We start from the raw sequence: 17,427 nt of genomic DNA on the forward strand, positions 1-17,427 counted from the left end.
TGTGTGTGCGTGCATGTTTTGTGTTTGTGGACAGCCAGATCCACTTGGGGATTTTAAAGGTCAAAACCGCTGCAGCGAATTCCATCTGAAGCTTCTTTGTCTCTGAATTCTGGCCTCGGTTCGCCACCTGGGGCTCTGCGCTTAACAAGCACAACTGTGCAGCATCTGAGCTCCGAGAGCACTGGCACAGACAGACAGAATTACATTTCGCCTTCCAGTCTGATAAATCACGAATCGAGATTCATGTTCCCTTCACCTCTGGCCTTCCTCGCGTTCTGAATCATGGCGAACCGTCCGACTCAGGTGTTCAAAAATCAGCTCACGCGTGGATGTGTCCCGGCAATGTGTGCCCATCGGTGACTTCCTCTCACTTCCTGTCATTTGTGCGAGGCATTCCGTTTTTTAATTTCTTTGACTGTTCTTTGTGGGAGTAAGGGAACCGGAGAGTGCGGATTAGGTATTGCTGGAGAGCTTGCTTTTCTGTGGGAGTGTGTATGCTTATCATAAACAACAGCTGTGCATGATTTTGCAGGCTTGTTCCAGTTCATTTTGTGAAATATCCCAACAGCATGTTATTTTTCTGTACTACCGGTCGTCATGGCGATCGGAAGCCGCTTCATGTGGGGGTGTGTTTATAGTTCTAGAAGTTTCTAGTTTTGCTGATCGTATGTCATGTTTCAAATAATGTGGCATGTTTTCTTGCACAAAACAACATCTTTCATGGATTTTCTCAGAATCTGTCTTAACCTGGATTAAATTTGAAAACATTGTCACACAGCTCATCTAGACATTTGTGCAGCAAATACTCAAGCTGAACTATCAATAATTGTCAGTACCACACATGCTTCTATTTCCACTGCCTTCTGTTTTATATATTTGAATATATAGCCACCAGGAGGCACCAAACCTCCGTCCCAACTGCAGACTTTTTAATGTTTGAAGAATGGAAAAAAAGGTAGAAATGTAATGAATATATCTATGTGGGGTAGTCTCTGCTCCAATTTCACAGAACAACCCTGGAGACCCAGTGTAGTTAAGACAGATTTAGAAACAGAGAGAGAGGCAGACAGAAACCGGGAAGAGGCAAGCTGAGGCAAAAATGAGAGCGAGAGGCAGATAGGCAGAGGAAGACGATACTTTCATCTCAACTGCAACACCTTATCACTCATTGCATAAGTCCTACATCACCATGGCAACGACAGAACAGCACTGAGAGAGAGGGAAGAAGACAAAGCGAACAAAAAGGGGGGAGAGGGAGCGAGAGAGAGAGAGAGAGGACCAGCTGGAAGCCCTGGTCTAACGTGCAAAGTTGACGGGAGGAGAGGAGAGGAGCGAGACCGGAGCGAGGCACAGGCGTCAGAACATGGCTCTGTGCGCAGCGGTGATCATCTGCCTGTCCACTGCGCAGCTGGGGAGAGTTTGGGCTCAGGAGCGAAGAGGTAAGGGCTCCGTCTCACCCCCGGCGTTCTTTCTCGGGACGCCTCCGGGAATGCCCCCGCGCTCGCCTCCCCCTCTCTCACCCTCACCCTCTCCCTCACCCTCGCCTCCCTCTGTCTCTCTCGCCTCGTCCGTCTCCGCCGCGGACCCGCATCTGCCGCGTCTCCCACCTCCCGCCTCTCAGGTGAGGTCATCGTTTAGGGAACCCCCCCCCCCCCGATGACCTTACGCCGAGCGCAGTGGATGTACCGTAGCATCCGCCGCGCGCTCCTCGTCCTCTTACGCGCCGCTCGCGGTTTAGCTGGGGTTCCTGGGAAGCGGACGGACTCAGGTGAGGAGGATGCCGCGTTCCCCGCGGAGAGACCCGGGCTGCGGTGACCGGGACCGCGATCTGCACCCGGGCTGGGTCACCCCCCCCCGCCGGTTCTGTGCTTTTATGGCTTTGGGGCCGAAAGTTCGGTGCGACCGCGCGGTTGCGGTCATCGCCAGCGCAGGCTCCTCTCCTCTGTCCGGTAACCCCCCCGATGGAGATGCACGTTCCGGTCGATGGTTTTCACGTGACCTTTTTTTTTTTTTTTTTTTTTGCAATTCTCAGAGCGAACTTCAGGAATCGAATACGATTTACGGCCTTTGTTGACCGAAAGAGACGCGCCGAGGGTTTATTTACGGGCCGCGGTCGGTGGTTTATGGGGCTTTAAACAGGATGTGTTCGTGCGGGTTTTCGTTTTGGAACGGAGAGAAGTTTCGTTTTTCTGGAGCGGTTGCATGACTCGGAGGAGCATTCCTGCACAGCGCACTGAAACGCGTTCAGCGCCCGTCTGTGACTGCTGGGTGCCCGACCGGCGCAGCTGTCTTGCGCATAGACCGCTATGGCACGAGCGCTTCTCCTATAACAGAGGAGCGATTCATAATTCTGTCTTTTCCTGGCGTGGGCTGGTGTGCAGCCTTTTAGCCTTGGGCTGAAAGTTACTGTCAACATGGGACGCAGTGTCTTAATTGTGTTCGTGAGATGTCCGGCGATGTGTTTGTGTGTCGTGTCGTATTTTGGGTCATAGTGCGTGTCGGTTACTGTTTCTGGACTTGTGTGTGCAAGCTGAAGTGTCTGCGGGGCGTACGTGTGTAAAGTGCATTGTGGGTTTTTTTTTGGGATATAAGTGTGCGTATTGTTGTGCTTGTGTGTGTGTGTGTGTGCGCTTGTTTACAATAGTGCCGTATGTACAGCCCCTGCCTGTGTAGGCATTTATATGGACGGGTAGTGTGTGAGCACATGTGCATTTATATCTCTCAGAGGTGTTGTATTTTTAGAAGCCCCAGTTCCTCTCCTCCTCCTCCTCCTCCTCCTCCTCCTGCACAGAGCTGCTCTACTTTCTGCACCCCTCCGCTGATCCCTGCCCCAGCGGTGCAGCGTGGAGCGCTGCTGCAGGGGGCTCTGGGGCAGCTCTGCTGGTCTGATGATGGACGACCGCTCGCCCACACATGAGACACGCGAATGCAAGGTGTCGCCGAGGGTGCTTCACAGATCTCCCGAAAACAGCCTGAGTCTGCCCCCCCCCCCCATTCTCTTAAATTCAAATTCAGATTAGCTTTATTGGCATCACGTACATGTATGCGGATTGCCAAAGCAATCTCTCTTGCTCTCTCTCTCTCTCTCTTTCTTTCTCTCTTTCGCTTTGGCTCTCAGTCCATCTTCCGGCCGATGAGTCCCGTCGGTGCTTGAATGTGAAGCGGTTGCCATGTGACGAGGGCGTTGAACAAACGGACTGACTTATCAGCCTCCGCTCCGCACTGGATTCCTCTGCTGTGTTCAAGCAATGCGAGTGCGGGTTCGAAAGGCATAGCAGATCCAGGTCCCGCCCGCAGGGCTGCATGTGCAGAACAGTCTCGCTCTGTCTGTAGTCTCTTTCTCCTCTGATCTGCAGCGGAGCGGAAAGGCAGTGGTTTCCCTTTCCCGTGGTGCATCTCTTTGCCGATTCCCACCGGGCCAGGCCCAGAGCAGTTGCAGCAGAAGGGAAGCGGTGACGGGTTCAGGTTGGCGGTGCCCGATGGGTTTGGACGAGCAGATCTCTTGAGAGTCCTGCCGAGGGTTCAGTTGTTTAGGGGTCTGTGTTTCATCGCTATCAGAGACACCCGCTGATTGGTCGGGCGCCCGTGGGCTGCATGCCCAAGCTGCATATAAAAGGTCTTCCTCCAACTCCACTCTGTGAGAGCTTAGCTGTAGTCTGTGGTGTGAAAAGAAGCAGCTGGCGACATCACATGTTTCGAAGGAGAACTGTAGTTGTCTACAGAAGGGTTTGCGCTTGAACGTGGCTGCTGCCGTTGCAGGTAATTGGACTTTGCAAATTAGGGAGGGAATTGGATATGTGCAGACTTATTAAAAAAGGGTTCCGGCAGGTAATAAATCATCTCTGAGAGACAGGTCCTGATGACATCCCCAGCTTCAGGCTCTGCCACATAAACAAAGGGAACTGCTCTCCTGGGAGCTCAATCGCGCCCGTCACCCGCGGTGACAAATGAGATCACGTCCTCCCGCGCACCTCTGAGCGAACATGGCCCTGTGGGTTCACCTTGGCTTCGACCGCCTGACGCAGGACCACGCATAACCCAAAACATCTTTCCTGCTCCTTTCGACTCATTGACCTTCATGATGACCGGCCTTCCTACAGTCCGCTTGTTTAACAAACGGCTGCCCTTCTTTGCCTCCGCTGAAATCCCAGTGGGGTTAAGAAGCCTCCAGAGAACAGGTGCCCCCTCCCACTGCTCTGCTGATCTCCCTGGCCCCCAGACCAAAAGGCCCATTAAATCAGTCTCATTTCGGCAAAGGAGTCCTTGTCCATTTCCCCTGTGTGAGACTGCAGTCCTCATACCCTGCCGACTGTACCTCTCATGCCAACAGAGAGAGACTGAGAGGGAGAAAGAAAAAGAGAGAGATAAAGAAAGAGAGAGAGAGAAAGATAGAGCGAGAAAGAGAGACTGCAATGAGCTGACAGATGCATGATTTACCTTCGCGGATGCAGGGAAGGATTCGACTATGACTCCCCTCCCCCCCCCCATGCTAATCTCAGCCACAAGGAGCTTGGCATTATGGTGGCATTTGTAGCACGCTTTCGAGATCTCCTGGCTGTGCTCCAGAAGCCAGGGGTTGGACTCCCGGTTGCTTACTTTCTGTTTACAGGTGGATCAATGTTTTATTTCTCACCGGGACTGGATGAAGCATATGCTGCCTGTCTTGAGACAGAGCAACTTGTTCTTTGTCTCAGTCAGGGCTCGAGTTACTGCAGTGCGGGAAGGAGACCATGAATCAGGGCGGAATTCAATGGAAACTGGGAAAACACAACCGTGAGCGTGACGGCTTTCCAAGACGAGGCTCAGTGATGTCATCCGTCATCCAGCCTCTCATTTAGGCCTCATTTTTAGCACCTCTCCCTGAATACTGCTCTGGGAGGAGAGAGGAGGAGGCCTGCAGATGGAGCTGCAGAGGGCCTGGTGGTGGAGGAGGACAAGACGCTGTCGGATATGTTATTGTAATTGTTTTTGTCGTAGCGGCTAACCAAGTTTCCCCTCTCCGGTTTTAATAAATTTTGTCAATCGATCTAAGGCTGAGGAATGCAGGCAGACGATACAGAATGGAGCTTGCTGCACGACTGGCTTTTATTTATTGTGTTATTGTGTGGAGAATTCTGGAAATTCTGGGAATTCTTTCTTATAAAGGCCTCAGTCTTTTGAAATTGGAAAGGATGAACAAAAAATGACCCAACATGCTATTGACCTGTGAAACTCCAAAAACGTACCACCTGTACATACTGTAATGCGTAACCCGTGTCTGAATGGTAAGTGCATTTCAGGAAGTTGAGGCGGAGCAGGAAACCAGATTTCTCTGGCGCCAGGTGAAATCGAATAAATAACACATGCTGCAAATAGAAACAGACAAAGCAAGTCACAAAAGTGCACACTGAAAATGCATGCTGTACAGTGGGCCCATGTGCTTTGTGAAGCAATGATGAGCGTCATGATCTGCCTTTCACCTTTCCTATGTCCCCCTCTCCCCTCTCTCTCTCTCTTTTTGTGGTCTTCTCTCTCTTTCCCGTCGTGTGCTGGAGGTGATTGGGGGAGCTCTAGCTGGGTGGTGGTGACATAGCATGCCCCTACTTTTTTTTTACTATTGTAGGGTTTCTACCCGGATATAAGTGGTCTGAGAAGTTGGACAATTTTGTCGATTGATTCCTAAATGGAGGATACTGTACACACAGGTGCTGCCATGAAGTTCAGCACACCTGTTCAGATGTCAGAGGTCTGCGCCAGCCAGAGCAAGTTGCTAAAATTGTTAGTGCCCCCCCATTATCCTTCCGGACTTATCTCCCGCTATGGCCAGAGCTGGCCCAGCTTCAATGACTCATTCTCATTGACATTTATTTACTGTTTATTATCCATGTAGTGTAATCAACCTTATTCAGGTAACTGGTGCCAGCCAGAGGCAGATGGGTTCCCCCCTCTGAGTCAGGTTCTGCTCAAGGTTTCTTTCATTACCAGTTTTTCCTGGCCACTGTCACGCTAGGCATGCTCTTGGGGGTTCAGACCCAGATCTCTGCAAAGCTGCTTTGTGACAATGCTCTTTGTAAAAAGTGCTGTTCGAATAAAATTGAATTGAATTGAACTGAACTGACCTGAACTGAACTGAACTGAACTTAACTGAATTGAATTGAATTCAATTGAACCTGCAGTGGGATGTTATCCATGGGATTATTTCCATGAAATGCATTGAATTGAATTGAACCTGCAGGGGAATGTCATCCATGGGATCATTCCCACGAACTGAATTAAATTAAATTGAATTGAATTGAACCTGCAGTGGAGTGTCATTCATGGAATCATTTCCACAAACTGTTTTCTTCACTGCCTTGGTCCCAGCAATATGCCAAACTGTGTTTTCTGTGGCAGGAGACAGCGAATCATGTGGTTTTAAGCTCTGACCCCTTCTCTGACTTCCCCACTGAAAAATATCTCAGATCAATCTACTTCCCCTCTAACTGAACTTGGGAGAGCAGCAGTACATCATCAGACAGCAGAGCTCACTGCCTGACCGCAGTGACCAAGCTTGTTCATCTGAAATAGGCTGAGACGTCAACAAAGCCAAGGCATCGAATGGAATTTTTCATCTCATGTCATATTTAGTGGACAACAAACTAGTATATTAAGTCCTTTTTCTTGAGAAACGTGTCCCCAGTGTTTGATCTCTACAAAATAGTGCATAGACACTGCCCACCTATACAGTGCATAGAGTTTCCACCTTTCCTGTATGTACATGAGGCATGCACAGGACATTTTCCAAAAAAACATTTTATAATTTCCTGACCATAAATTTTAGCTTTGCAGATTAGGATTTTCATCACCTTTATATTTTGTAAAATGCAAACTTTACCTGTCTTTTGAATGAAAGGTGGCTTGCACTCACCTCTCTTGTCCTATAGTCTCTCTTATTATATTGTCTACCTTTGCCATGCTATGAGTCCAACAGCCCTTTCCATTGCTTTACATCTAGATAGGTCTACATGTGGTCAAAATACGTATGCTCTGGCAAAGCCAAGGCTTTTGTTTCTGTATGTATTTGTAGGTCCGTCTATTTCTGTCATCTGCTTCCTTCCACTAAAACAGCAGAGGAGAACCCCTGGTGTACATGTGGGCTTTTGTTTCCACCAGTTTTCCCTGGCTCGATTAGTTATCTCTGTGCACCACAGCGGGGGCACTCCTAGATTAGACTGTGGGAAGATGTTTCATAGAGGCACACCATTAGTCTTCAGCTGTCATCACGCTTATCTAGTACATGCAGCCAAAATGTCAGGTCATGTAAATGAAAGAGCCCATGAAACATTTAAGAGCAGAAGTTGGCATGAAATCCAAAAACAGATGGCTCGTATGGAACGGGATTTCCCACACCTGAACTAGAAAAGCTGCGATATTGTGCCATGGGTATAGGTTGCCAAGCTGTGCGCTAATTAACATGGAAAATAAACAGGAGTAATTTACTGTATTCTTTTGTTCTTAATGCGTGCTGCGTGGTTGCCCTCGTCTAGCCCACTAGCTTTATTATCCTCATGAGCTGGAGTTAGGTATGACATTAGCGACTTCTGTGCAGTGCATGAGTCCCAAGTGCCACAACACTTTACAACAAGGGGCAGAACCACCATGAGCAAATTAACTGGAACTGCCAGGTTACTACCTTAATTTTTTATTATTTGTTTTAATGAGTGTGTTGAGTGCTGAGTTCTTGATGTTATTTGTGGCTCCTTGTTTCTGGGATCTCATCTGAAGGACACATTCAGATCAGCGGCATACTCTGTAGGAGTGCATTTCCTCGTGCTGAGCTGCCACATGGAAAATCATGTTCAGACATTGCAAATATTTAATTACAGAAACAGAGTTTAATTAGTATAGTGTCTGGTGAGCTGGCAGTTCAGCCGTCAGGAAAACGTCCACAGAATTCTTCAGTGGAATGAGCATCTGAGCCAGTCCCTCCACTTTCTTATGTTTCCAGAGCTAACATAGTTGTTCCTTTAGTTTGGTGCTGAATGAGATTTTTTTTTTTGCTTCGCATTCCATTTCAAGAGAATGCTCGAACCCAGAAATGTTACATGGATGTTCAGGCTGGTGCTTTGAGTTTCGAACTGCTAAAATGTTGCTTGCCTCCGACCCCTGCTTCAAGCAAAGCACAGTCCTCCAGGTGAAGAATGGCTGAGTCTGTTGAATGACAGCCAATTAAAATGAACGGGCCTCTCAATCCTGGTCTCCATTCCAATTATTTCAAGCTCCTGAGGGTTTTTAGCTGCCTCTCCAGGAGGAGGAGAGTACCGACTCAATCAATCAATGTTCCCTCACCTTTTTCAGATCCTTTTGTGTCCAATTTTTTCACACAATTTGGAAGGCCTAACTCCAATTTCAAGCCCAGCCCGTTGCTGCAACGCCATCTGACGGTTTAAATTAAATGGCAACTGCTGATCAGGTGGCTATAATCACCAGTGGTGTATGCCCTGCCTTCTTTTATTGAGACTGCAGCAGGGGAAAGGGAAGAACAGAAATTGAATTAGTTTGTACTCTAAAATGTCAATTTATTCCTTAATTCTTTGATTCATGTCCCAGAAATCTTATCTGGTCTTCTATTGCTGGTTGTTTTAGGTCTGAACACACATTTATTCAATCGGATGTGGAACTTCACTCAAAGTTTGTTTAATAATTAACATATTGGCCCATTTACATATTTAATTTTGACAAAGTTCCGAACTCTACAGAAACAAAATGTATTTATTGCTCCCAGAACATCAACTTCAGAAGGGCAAAATGTTTTTAAAAACTTTCCCATCATTGAGACTTTATGCTTTAAATGATGTCTTCCTGTTGGGATACCAGTAATAGGCTTGAAGTCCATTATTACTAAATCATTTATTTTCAGGATGTAGAAGGGGAACTGTGTGTACTCAGAAATCTGCTGCATTGGAGATTTCAGATGATAAATTTTGGCTTGAGAAAGATAAAAATGCATTACGATTTCTGTACATTTTTGATTTTCTCGTCTTAAAATTAGGCCGATGATCTTCTGACTCTGATTAATGTCTTGTAAAATCCTGCGTGACTCCATCGTCATTATTAGGTTTTTTATGAATAGGTCATTCAGCAGATGCTCTCGTTTCAAAATGAACTCCAGTTGCAATTAGATTGGCTGCTCGTTCTTTCCCACAGTTATGTGACCAAAATGTTTCAGATTTGACCCATATATTCTCGCGGTTTAACTGACTTGTCCTAATTGTTATCAGCCCAGGTCCTGTTGCTGTTTTTATATGTGTCCCATGGTTACGGTCGCCCTTGAACGCGAAGGATCAGGCGGCCTGCTTCGCCCCTCGAGGAGCAGACGCTGCGCATGCACGCGGCCGTTCACGGTGAAGAGGCCGGATCGCCCCGTGCGGGAATGTAGAGAGAAGACCCTTCTCTTTTCACCCGTCGTCACGTTCTGTGTGACTCAAGAGTTCTTTCGCCCAGATCCCGTCCCTCAGAGAAATGAGACAATCTTGCGCTGAAAGTAGTCACTTCCTGAATGTCTTTTCATGTGGCCAAGGTGCAGAAGCTCCTTCCCAAAGAGTGATCCATTACGTTATGAAAAGTGCTTTTTAAAGGAATTCATTTTTGATTTGTCCGCTTTGTGCCTTACATCGTATAAGGAAGAAGCACTGTGCGGGATTGTCCAATGTTCCAGAGTATGTTGACTAACCAGCAAATGCCTTTTGAATGCCTTTTGGTGCTTTGGTGTGTCTATACCATAGGCATTGTGAAGATGTAAGACATGAAACACATCTCAATCAGTGATGTTGGAGCTGGCCATTGAGTTCAATCTCATAGTGTCCATGAAAATGGAAGGGCACCACTAGGATTGTGAGAAATGATGAGATGTGGAAGTCTGACAGTGGAATCTTTCTTTTCACAGATCCCATTACGCTACATTCATTTTCAGATGACTAGAAAATGGCGCTTTAATGGAGGAATTAAATTAAACTCATTTAAAATGTATAAGAGCAGCATTACTTCAGAACAAGATCATTAATGCTCTTAGAACGAGTAGCAGCATAGGTAAGAAGTGCTAGAATCAGCTACACTGTTCGCGCAGTCCACCATCCTGGTGAAGTTCAAAACTAGTTGTGTTTAAGTGTAAAAGCAGCTGATGTGGCTTTGATGAAAAGGACATTCATGTAGAAGCGAGGGCGGTGAGGTCAGGATTTGGCCATCCTGTTCCCCACTGTCCTTTGGCAGGTCCTCTTGGTGTGCCTCGAAAGGCTTGCATGTCCTGTGCAGCAGAAACACAATTAATCTAGTTCAAGACAGGGCTTACAGAGTACTCTTGTAGTCGCAGATAAATCCTGAACATCAGTATTAAGCCTGTTTTCCTGAACACAGCTGCTGTGCCTTTGTCCTTCTGTATTCACATCTGGCCAGTGAAGGGACGGAGGCTGCTTTTAGAAACGTATTCTCCTGCCGTTGGGACCACCGCCTGCCCAAGTTTTGCTTAGCTTTGCGTATTGACATTTGGGGTCTGGGTTTGAGAGCGGTGTAAAGATCTCTGGGATTGGACCTCCGTCCCAGTGGCTCACTGCAGTGAGTGGGGAGTCCTCAGTTTCCACTCCGCACTGCTGTTTTGCCAGCAGCTGCATGCTACTGTGCTCTGATTGATCTTGTGAAATACCTGCATGACGCTCACCAACGGGTGATGGGCGGGTTGCCATATTCCCATTTTATGCGTGTTTCTAAATCTCGGCTGATCTGATTAGTCACGGCGCAGACGGCCTTATAAGCCGTGCCTAAGCAGGCCCAGCTGCATGACGTATCCGTTGTGTCCTTATGCAGATTATAGGCTGGTTCAGTATGAGCAGTGCGTTGTGGGTAGGGTGCGTGCCAGATGGGCGAGTTTTTGCCAGTTTTCTAATCCACTCAGGAAGGGCAGGGCGTTCACACTCATCATTTTTATTGGCCAGAACCTTTAAAAGCACATTAAAGCGCATGTAACCAAACACATGTGGTTCTGCGGTCTCTGGACCTTTCGCGGAACCGTTTGGGCGCTTGTTTACCAACCAAATTATTGGCCCAGAAACAAGATGATTATCGTTTTCTTCTTCGTTTCTTTTTCCTTTGGAGATTTGGCCTGTTTTTTTAACTGATTTATGCCTTTGGCCTGCCTTATGACACTCCAAACAAAGTTCTAATGGGTAAATGCCCATACAGAACAAGGGCTTGTAATATATATATACTGAGTGACACTGTGGGGCATTGTAGTGCAGTGGGTTAAAAATGGGCCTTCGTCCAGAGCAGCTTCAGCAAAACATCTAGCTATATAATTGGATAATATGATTAAAACGAATGAGGTAGTTAAGTTGCTCAGTATCCGGGCACTTTCAAAGCAAATAAATAATGTAATGTCTAAAAGTAATTTCAAACCCCTCTCCAATAAATTATTGATTAGCAGATGCTTCTTTTCTTGTTTTGCATAAAACCCGACTGAAACCATTTCCGAAAGACATCATGGTCACCCTCCTATCAGATCTTTTTTTCCATTTCTTTTGATGTGTTTACTTTAATGTCTGTTTTGAATTTTTGTTTAAATGTTTATGTATTTTTGGGCAAAGAGGGGAGTGTGCTGATTGCATGGAGCTGCTTTCTGGGGAGTGTATGGGGGGGGGGGGGGGAATTGAACAGAAGGGGAGAAGAAGAGCAGAGGGATTTGGCTGTAAAAGTGCAGAAAAGAGGTGGATAATTGGGTTTATTTTTAGCCGGATTCGCTGCCCCCTTCCGTAGCACATGCTCCTGGCGTCTTCATTCATCTCCTGTTTCTAGCACTGAGAGTGCAGGAGCTGGGAGTCTGTTCTGTGGGCTATACCTCTGAGACTCGTGGAAGGCAACAGTGGTTTGGGGGGAAGGTTAGAGTTAGGGTTAGGGTTAGACCAGTGGTAACCAACCCTGTTCCTGGAGATCTACTGTCCTATAGGTTTTTATTTCAACCCTAATTTGGTACACCTGACTCTACTAATTAGCAGCTCGATGGGATCTCTAGCTGTTGAATGAGGCGTGGCTTTGCTTGGGTTGAAATGAAGACCTACAGGATGGTAGATCTCCAGGAACAGGGTTCGTTACCACAGAGTTAGATAATAGCGAGGAGATGGAGAGCCTTGGGATGATGACGGCTATGCGTAATGAACTGGGCAGCTGGAGCGGAGGCCTCTGGGAAACCCGAAGCGGCTCGGAAGGTGCGGCGTTCTGGGTGGGGCTGCGGAAGGGGCTGTAGGGTTGGGCTTCACGGCGCTGGCGGAACGGCAGCCGCGGCAGAACTGGGTACAGTGCAGTGCTCTCTGGGAAACTGTCTCCTCCACGCTGGCTGTGAACTGTCAACTCAGCTTTCAATGATTAGCACTGCTGTAGGCTCTGCTAATAAAAGTCAAATTCTCCAGCGCTGGCAGTTTTATGGGACAACTTTATTGCTTTTTTACTGTTTTTAAGACAGCCAAAAAATGACAGAGCGACCTCTCAGAAGTGTCAAAAAACATGCATGCAATTATGCAGGCATATTGACCCGATAAGCCGGCATCTTCACTGAGTAAATGTTTTCCCACCATTCTGTAATTGGTCTTAATGTCTCTTCCAGTGTGTAATGTCTGAAGGTCACTTCAGAAATGTTTTGGTGAAACAACATATGCTGAAATCTTTCTGGGTCAGTAACCTTTCACCACTCACTTTCGGTGAATTCCCCCACCGGTTTTTGCAGCTGTTAGTAATCTAATTACACAGTTGGGCTGGAAGTGACGCTTAATTCACTTTAATCGACCAAAAGTATGTAAATAAACACACAAATTATGATTGCACTAAAGGATGCTTTTCCCAGATGGGGGTAGAAGACACCCCCAAGAGCTCTCAAAAAGAATACAAAGGTTAGAAAGCTTCTTAAACAGGCAAAACATACCGCACAGGACCAAAGCGTTGAGACTAAGAGGCCTTTGTCAGTTCGTGATCACTCCTGAAGTTCTCATCAGGCGCACAAGTGGCTCATTTGATTCAGTTACTGGGCCGTGATTATGCTGCTGCGGAAATAGCCCGGGTCTCTCACAATGAGATCAAACAAGGGCTGCAATTAGAAACAGCTCCCCTGTGACACTCTCTCTCTCTCTGTCTCTGCCTCGCTCTGTCTTCCTCCTCTCCTCAGACTCTCAGACACTTCGCGCCATCTCATTTCACTTTCGGTCTTTCTCACCCCTCCCAAAATTGCTGCCAAAATTGCTTCATCCCTGGAGTGTCTCAGTGGAAAGCTGATTGACCACTCCTCTTTTCCTCCCCTCCTCTCTGCACCTTTCTCTGTGCTCCTCTCTTTGCTGTACTCCCCTCCTCTTCTCTCTTTACTCCCCTCCTGCCTGCGCTCCTCTCCTTTCTTTATTCCCCTCCTCTTTGTGGTCCTCTCTGCACTCCTCTTCTCTCTGCACTCCTGTTTATGCTGCTCTCTTACACTCCTCTCTTTACTCCTCTCCTCTCTGCACTCCTCTTTATTCTCCTCTCCTCATTGTAAATGTCTGTGGTTCTCTGTGCTGCCGTCTCCAGTGCAGATACAGTTCGTTACCCTGGTGGAGTCCAGCTGAATGCAGATGTGCTGTGTTCCCATGGTGCAGGCGACCCAGCGAAGCCTTCAGGAACACAGTGCTGGGTCAACGCTGCCCTCCGCACAGCTGCCTCCTCCAGCGCTGCACCTCCACCACCGAGCTTTCCCCTCTCAAAACAGAGGAAAGTGAAGGGATTGAATTATGTCAGCTTAGCTCTCTTCAGTCTAATGTCAGACTCCTCTGCAGCTGGTCGCCAGTTATAAATTTGTTGTTGATTGGCTAAAGGGCCTACTCTTGTTTCCGAGGCTGCTAAATTTGCCTGCTGATTGTAAGAAACTTGCATTTAACCCACGTAAACCATAATGTGATTTGCAGGTGTTCCTCAGTTGAAGTTCATGAGTGTTTTAGTTGTGTGATGTGTCTGTGAAGTCTCAGTAAAAGTGACCAGTCACAATGGCCAGAGGTACACGTGCCACACACTTTGAGGTGTTGTGAGAATCATGTTCTTGAATGGTCAGTTTGCCTGTTTTGAGGGCATTTCCACCTCTGACAGTGTAAGAGCTGTGACTGGAGCTGAGGTTCCTCTTTGACGCTGTAAGAGCTGTGATTGGTGCTGAGGGTCTTCTTTAACTGCAATGATTGGTGCTGAGATTCCTCTCTGATGTGTGTGAGACATGTGGCTGATGTTGAGATTAGCGGTACTGAAAGTTACTGCCTCAGCACTTCCTTTGTGGCACACGTCGGCCGGCCCCTTTTGCGTCCGTCGTCCCTTTTCGATTAGCCTCGTGCCAGGAGCAGCATGGGCTGTTGATTTAGGACCCTGCCTTTGAACCGGAGGGTTTCTGGATTGACTCCCATCTTGCGGTGCTGACTGTGCCTTTGAACATGGCCTTTAATCTGAATGGCTTTGTAAACACGCAGCAGTATAATATTTTAAAATATGTTTTTTTTTGCTCATAAAAAAGCTAAATGCTAATAGTTAAAAAGATAATACAAAATGTGTATCTCAAACAAGCTAGCGTCATAAATAACGGTTCGAAATGAATTCAGTGGTAAGAGGATCAGAGTAAACCTTTCACCCTTTGACCCCCTCCCGCCCTCTTACCCAGACACTCATAAAACTTGAGTTAAGCTTTCATATTGCAAGGCGCCTTCTAGCAGTGACCCCCACCCCCCCCCCCCCCGCCCTCCCTTTCAGCAGTGATAAATAACACATTGGGTTGTACCCCCTCTACCCCCCCCCCTCATCATGCTGCGGACTGTCTGTCGTTCCCGCTGTGGCACGCTGAGGATCCCCCCCCCCCCCACACACACACACTTCCTTCATCACCCCCCATACCCCCCACCACCCCCCACCCCGGACTCCTTAACCCCGTGTGTAGTCCAGTACAATTCCCAAACGGTTGTGCCGTTCATTACTCGCTGTGTCATATCTGAGTCTCCCTCAATAAAAGAAAGGACCGGTTGTTCACAGCTGCTCTGGTTCTGCGGGGGTTATAATTTCTGGAGTCACTCCCAGTCTTTCCTGTCAGTTTTTTTTAAAAGAACCTTCATTTAAAAGGACAGCTCGGCCATGTTCTCCTGCGCCCCCACCTCCCCCCTTTTTTTTGTTGCGTATCCGATTCAGTTTTCGCGTGCTTCTCACGTTCAGAGCCGCTGTTCTCCCCGCGGGACCGCCAACCCTCGGGGGACGGCTCGTCAAAACCAGCGAGCGCGTCGAGCGGTGCGGAGCCGCCCGGGCCCGGCGACGTGCAGATGGAGGAGCGGTTCATTTTGTTCCTCTGGAGGCGCATCTGTACTCTTTCTACCTTTGTACTCATCTGCAGGCCTGGCGTCTGGGGGGGGGGGGCAATCGGGGAAGATGTCCCGGCCCAGCCCAGGAGAGAGAGAGAGAGATCCTCACTCATAAATGTTGGCCATTGATTGGGGGGCGAGGCCCGTTGAAATAATTTTGCCCCAGGCCCAGGCATCATGCACACCGGCCCTGCTCATCTGTTTGTTTTTGGTGAATTTGTCAAATAGAAAACACGCCCCCCGCCCCCCCCCCCATTTCACATCAGCAACCGAGGGAAAAATGTGTGCGTAGGAGAAGCCATAATGTGTGTGTTTAATGAGACCCTCATAGGCCTGTGCGTTGCAGACTGCACGCTATCGGGTGTATGCATTTACCTTCTCCCCGGTGTTTGCTAAATGAATGTCGTTTAATTGTAATCATGGTGCCATTCTGTGGCTGCTCCCTGTCTGGGGGGAGTGGAGGGGTTATTGATTAGTGCTCGCGAACGCGTGTGGAAAGGCGCCTGGCATGGGTGCGTGGGTGCGTGAATTTGGGCATCAATACAGCTGCTATCTTGTGCCACATTCACTAGTAGAAGGCAAGTAGCAGTCAGTTCCACCTGTGCTACCTCTCCATCCTATTTTTTTCCTCTCCTCCTCACATGTGCAATAGTAGTAATGACAATCACACAAAACAAATCTCTTACAAAACATGTACTTGTGCCTCTTCGCTGACTGCAGTTTTCTCTCTAAACTGCTTTCTCTCTGGCCCACTGCAGCTTCGGTAATGACAGCTTCTCCTTGTGTGTGAACAAATAAAACCAGGCGCTATGACCCGAACAGTGGCGAGCGAACGCCATGTTGCGCTCCTCAGCCTGACTGACTCTTGATACGCTGCCAGGGTCATGCATCTTCAGATTCCTCTTTAATAAGAATTCACTTTCAGCCCTTAGTGCCTTATGAATGTACCAGGAGTGGCCACAAGGTCACAGTAATTGCATCATTTTTATGGGAAATGGCTTTGCTGTCGAGCCTTGTCTATAATTCAGTAAAAGTAATTAAAAGCGAATAGCAGGCTTTCAGGCATTACCACACAGGGTGAGGTCTAACAACAGTGGTCTATTTTTGGGGCGGTAATGACTTCTTGCGAAATACATTTTCTTAAAGGGACTTAAGAGCCAAGTCACACCAAGCCAAAGTTTCTCAATTATGTCTAGAAAGGGAGCTTAACACTGTGGTCAACAGTCTATCCATCCATCCATAATCTATACCCGCTTATCCTGAGCAGGATCGCGGGGGTGCTGGAGCCTATCCCAGCGTGCATTGGGCGAGAGGCAGGAATACACCCTGGACAGGCCACCAATCTATCGCAGGGCGTGGTCAACAGTGCCCTTTTCAATTCCATTCCAACTACTCAAAGCCTGTTTACCAAAAGTTAGGGTCTTCCTCTTTTATCATGCAGTTAAGGTACATGTCAAAAGTGTAGTATATTCTCACATGCTCTTGACAGCTAGGTGTACTCTTTCAGCATCTTTCACAGAAAAATAAAAGCAATCTGGCAGTTGAAATATTAACGAAGGCACAAAACAGGGCTGCTCCCTGACAGACAAACCGTGAGAGTAGATCAATATCAGCAGAACACTGTAGGAGTTTTAGGTTTTATTTATGTGAGTACTGGGCAGTTTGCCCTGGCCTCCCCAAAGTTGGACCACTTCTCTCAGTCTCTCCACACTCTCTTACTCACTCATTTTCGTACTTTTTGTCCTCTCAGACTGTTGTGATTCTGTGTTTCTTCCGGCATGTTCTCCAGTGCCGTGGCGACTCGTTGACCCTGGAGGAGGCCGCTGTTGCCAGGGGATCTCGCCGACGTCTGGCTGTGGTGTCAGTCATTGGGTGGCCACTGACCTCCCCTGTGCTATTGGGGGGTTATGCTGGGCTCTGCTTTTTGAAGCCAGGTGTGCGTAGAATTCGATGTTGTGTGGGATCTGACGGGTAAAGAATGGTACTATATGTTGCTTGGAATAATTTATACATATAGATGAAAACCTGCACTGAACGTTATTTGAGAGGGGGCTACAGCTGCCAAGCAAGCCTCACGACTTTA

At 47.8% G+C, this 17,427-nt stretch overlaps 1 protein-coding gene across 2 annotated transcripts in view; it reads left to right on the forward strand.

The window, feature by feature from the left end:
- Positions 1-997: 997 nt before the first annotated feature.
- plxdc1 (plexin domain containing 1) overlaps positions 998-17,427 on the forward strand; it is a 44,672-nt gene continuing 28,242 nt past the window's right edge. For both annotated transcript variants that reach the window (XM_035406468.1, XM_035406469.1), the window contains exon 1: positions 998-1,439. In XM_035406468.1, the coding sequence (XP_035262359.1) occupies positions 1,364-1,439 (76 nt within the window). In that variant the 5' untranslated portion in view covers positions 998-1,363. The remainder of the gene's footprint in view (positions 1,440-17,427) is intronic.

This window comes from Anguilla anguilla, chromosome 2, assembly GCF_013347855.1.
Source record: "Anguilla anguilla isolate fAngAng1 chromosome 2, fAngAng1.pri, whole genome shotgun sequence".
Lineage (NCBI taxonomy): Eukaryota > Metazoa > Chordata > Actinopteri > Anguilliformes > Anguillidae > Anguilla > Anguilla anguilla.